The sequence below is a fragment of the Pygoscelis adeliae genome, unplaced genomic scaffold, assembly GCF_000699105.1.
Source record: "Pygoscelis adeliae isolate BGI_AS28 unplaced genomic scaffold, ASM69910v1 Scaffold9, whole genome shotgun sequence".
Taxonomy (NCBI): domain Eukaryota; kingdom Metazoa; phylum Chordata; class Aves; order Sphenisciformes; family Spheniscidae; genus Pygoscelis; species Pygoscelis adeliae.
In genome coordinates this window covers 1,411,878-1,416,392 of record NW_008825557.1, presented here as the reverse complement: position 1 = coordinate 1,416,392, position 4,515 = coordinate 1,411,878, and the positions used below count along the sequence as shown (strand labels likewise).

General features: G+C 39.7%; 1 protein-coding gene across 1 annotated transcript in view; it reads right to left on the bottom strand.

Moving 5' to 3' along the window:
- Window positions 1-4,515, bottom strand: part of ATP6AP1 (ATPase, H+ transporting, lysosomal accessory protein 1) — a 63,604-nt gene that overhangs the window by 40,122 nt on the left and 18,967 nt on the right. Inside the window, exons 4-5 of the mRNA XM_009332270.1 lie at window positions 2,463-2,656; window positions 1,368-1,411 (exon numbers count right to left, since the gene is read on the bottom strand). Of these exons, the coding sequence (XP_009330545.1) occupies window positions 1,368-1,411; window positions 2,463-2,656 (238 nt within the window). The remainder of the gene's footprint in view (window positions 1-1,367; window positions 1,412-2,462; window positions 2,657-4,515) is intronic.

Below are 4,515 nucleotides of genomic sequence, written 5' to 3'. Positions count from 1 at the left end.
GTTGCTGCTTTAGAAAATGAACCAGAAGGTGAGGATTCAGCCCACACTCCCACTTTTCTAGAGCACAGCTGAGACGCAGAACATTAAGTGCAGATTTTGCACTTGGCCATACAAAGTGGCACACCTTCCCGGATCCACACACCTTTTTCCTGATAACAGCTAGTTGACACTAACCGGAAAGTTGGTATAGCCTGTTCCTCCATCATCCCACAGGTCCCCCGTTAACCTTGCTGTTCCAAAACAAAGTGGCCTGAGACAGGGTTTGGGAAGCTTATTCTTGAGTTTGTGCAGCTGATGAAAGAAGTGTCCCATAAAGAAAAAGCTAATGTTTAGCCAAGGCTAACATTAAGCCAAGGCTTTTCCTATCTAATATGCCCTGGGGACAAGAAAAGAGAACTAAACAACTCCTCTGCAATTCAGAGATGGAAATCCAGCTGCTTACTTCAGTATAAAAACCACACTCACTTTGGAGTAGTGCAAAAACAAAGAGAAAAGGACACACCACTGATTTCAGTACTGAAGTATTTTCCCCTGATTTTCAAATCTGCTTCTGATTTTACACCCCCAGCTCTGGGCACAGTCAGTCATAGGCTCTAAGGACAATGTTTAATTATCAGCCCACTACACTACATTACACTACACTACAATGTATGTCCCTGAAACTATGACTACAGTGATTTGCAGACTTTATAACTTGATCTCTAATTTAGAGTAGTCAGCGAAAGCCCTGCAAAAAAACAGATGCCTCTCAGTGCCTCTTTGGTGTATGGCACCTCTTTTTCAGCCAGATGCTAGGCAAGAAAAGTTTTATTATAGTGTTATATGGAGAGATTCAACTTTAACAAGTAGTCCTTAATAGCTGCAAAACCAATAAAAGACTCTAAAATCAAAGGCTGTGGAAGGGCATCAGTATTGTTTTACAAAGATTAGAAAAACATTTCCTATTCATTCAGACACCTTCTGTTGAGACCAAGACCTTCGAACTGCTGGATGAGCCTGACACCTCCAGCTGCCGGTGTGCGAGGTGAGATCCAAGGAGGTAGACCGAGCTACATAGAGATGCAGGTTTGTACTCTGAACTGGGAGGATCTCAGAACATGAGCAAAGGCCCATGCCTGAAGCAGAGGTGAATTATCATTACATTTCAGGTCACAGAGCTGTATCCATTTTGGTGGAGTTTGAATCAGACACTCAGTACTTCAACACTATGATAATTGACTGCTTATAAGTACTATAGATGGGGAGAAAGAAAACCTTTAAATAGTAGTATTACAGCAAAACCCAGGAACTAGAGAATACAATCTGCTCAAGTGAAAACACAGACTTAAATGATGAAACGTTAGTTATAGCTTGGTCATATGGCTTACCATTTTCAGCAATTGCTTCCAGGGTGGAAATCTCATTTGAATCACTACAAAAAGAGTGTGAGAAAAATAATTAAAAATCTTTTCTAGGCAAGAACAATGTGAACCAGAAATATACAAAGATACTGACTAGTAAAAGGATTAGTCAGCATCCCTCCATTATTCTCTCATCTCCTCCTTATGACCCTTTTCTTCTGCAAAGCCATTAATAGTACACAGATCACACCTTTGGCTGATTCCTCAAACTCCTCAAACTTCCTTAGCTGCAGAGAAGCCGGACTACTGATATTATTTTGACCAATATCTGCACAGCTTTCTTTTCATTTGGTGTTGGCCCCTTGTCTATCATTTGTACATGAGCTCCTTAAAATGGGTATCATGTCTTTTTTTGGGTAGTGATGTGATAGCTATAACCGCACTTCCGTAGGACCCATTGATACATGCACCACATGTACAAATGCCCAAGTAACAGGCTAGGAAGAAGAAGGAGCAGGAGAAGCTGAGCAGAGGGACTCAATACACCCATGCCTTATATTTTCTAAATATACATTCACCTGATGGAACAGTCTCTCTCTACCTCCATTAGATCACAGTTGTCATAGGCCTGGAAACGTGAAGAAATATAGCCCTCCTCTTCCTTCTAGAGTGATGAAAACCAGTCTCTTTATCCATATTAACTTCAGTTTTCTCTGTATGTTTATTTGCTTGCTTATTTATCCTGCCAGTTTTTTTGACCCCTGGAATGCCTTCTAGCAATTAATTCTGCAGGTTAATCATGTGTTGCATAAAATAATTCAGCCTTTCTGCTAAAAGTGTGTTGCCATTTAGTTTTATTAGTTGTCCCTTTGTTCTCATATAATGAGGCAGACAAAATAGGAATGCCTGACTGACTTTCTCAACATAATTCATCTCTTACACCTGGTAAGCTCATCAGGGGACTTTAAAAAACACCAAATTCACCCTTGCAAGAAAAAGAACTTTGCTAACCCTCTAAGCTTCCACTTTGGTTTTTAAATTTCCTGAATAGAAGTGACATTTTAAAAAGATTTAAAAATTGTGCTCACATGTGGGTCAGTTTTGTTTGTGACAAGCTCCTACCTGACAAGAGGTTGTAGCTGAATCACCAGAAAGTTTGGTTTAGATGTATTCACTTCCAGCTGAGAGACATCGAGATGAGTTACGTTTGTTAACTTCCAATCTCCTGACTCCTGAAGAAAGCTCAGAAGATACCTGGTAGCCTCACAGTCAACAGCTGGCAAAACTAAAGATGAAGGAGAAGACTGAAGAATTTCCTGTAATAAATTTATTAACAGTTTATTTACTTGCATAATAATTAAACACAAGCTTTTTTTAGATATCCTTAATTTAATATTCAAGGTGAGGAACCACCATGGTAAACACTATGTGAGTTCTCGCCAGCCTGACGCCGGCTGCAGGCTGCTCCTGGAAAGGGGCAGTGTAGGGACACTTGTGTTGCTCTTATTCCTGCACCCTCCTGGGGCAAGCTTAAGGCACTCAGTGACATCAAATTCTTACTGTCCTTTCCACACGTGTGGTGGAAGACGAGAGACAGATGATATAGAAGTTCTCAAGCCAAGAATGTATTGGAGAGACAGGTTACGAACGCTGCCAGAAGCAAAGCTCATCAGACCACCATCTAACTAAATGCCCTCAGAGGTGAGAAGGATCAATGTCAGACACACCTCAAGTTCCAGCAGCTCTATTCAGTACGGAGTCACACTTTGCATAATAAGAATCCTTCCTTTGTGTACATCCTGGTGGTACAGCACGCAGTACAGACAAGTGTCTAATCTGTAACTATTAATTAAAACAGGCTACATGTTTCAGGATCTACAGAGCCTCCAGACACACACAAACAAACTTCATGTCATGTACTTTCTGTCTTTCTACTCAAAATACAAATTATAAGGCTCAGGCTGAACAGGTTCAGATAATGAAGCATCAGGGTATCTATCACTTTATTTATAATTCTCATAGCTGAATTTCTGATAAAAATACTTGAGTGAAATGCATTTAAAAACATTCTCGTTCTATGAATTTGAAACCTGCATAGTCAAAAAACTTCCTTTCCAAAGGTTTTTCTTGGTAATAAAATTAACTTGAAACATTCAGGGAAAGAAAATGCAAGATGGAGACTTGAGAATGATCAAAATTAAAGTACCCCAAATTTAACGTGAATATTTGAAGATATTTTTTCACTGAGTCCTAGTTTACAACTTAACTTTGCTTTCCCATTTTCTACATTTAAGTCTGGATTGAGTCTGTCACTTGATCCAACACTCAGATATTCAAGTTGTTATAGACTCTCTCTCCCCCTCTAACTGATGCAAGTGTTGTAGTGTTGCTAACACTTTTCTCCTCCTACTCTTTTTCCTTTTTGTCTGTTCTCTGACTGCCTACCACTTTTCTGACCTGCTCTGGTTCTTTCTAATTGCTCACATGTTTTCATTCCTAGGCAAAGGCTAGTTATTTTCACATTTCTATAGATGCTCATAAGGGAGGATTATGCAGTATTGTCTGATTTGCCAGACTGATAGAAAAATAACTGCAGAAATTAAAATAGAGCGGAAAGCGCTCATCTGGTTCACAGGTCTTCGAGTAGTGTTTTTAGCACTGCTGAGAAGGAAAGGATGATACATTTCATCTTGGTTTGTTTGCATATATGAATTTAGAGCTAAAATTCTGAGCAATAGTCAATTATTTTATTTTCTTTTCAATATTTTAATCCCTTGCCCCCTAGCAGCAGCCAGAATGGCAGCAGCCACTTCTTCAGAGGATATATATTAAGCAGATTACTCATTTATTGCAGAATAAGATATAAAATGCATCATTACTGAGTAATATCTGAATTGTGTCTCTGCTCCTAACCAATCCTGCACTGCCATCTGTCTCAGCTTCCAGCCACTGGTATTCAACTGTTTTCCATCTGAAGGGCAGACACAGCTGGATATCCACTCATCAGCCTCAGATCGCTATTCTGATCCCATGCCTCTTGTTTGTCCTTCTTGACATTTGGCCACTGCACACTTGTCTTTACAATACCCATATGTTGCTTTACACGTTTTAGGATTTCAACTACCATGCATGTTCAAAACACGAGAACTCCAAAGGAGAGTGGAGAATGAAGAGG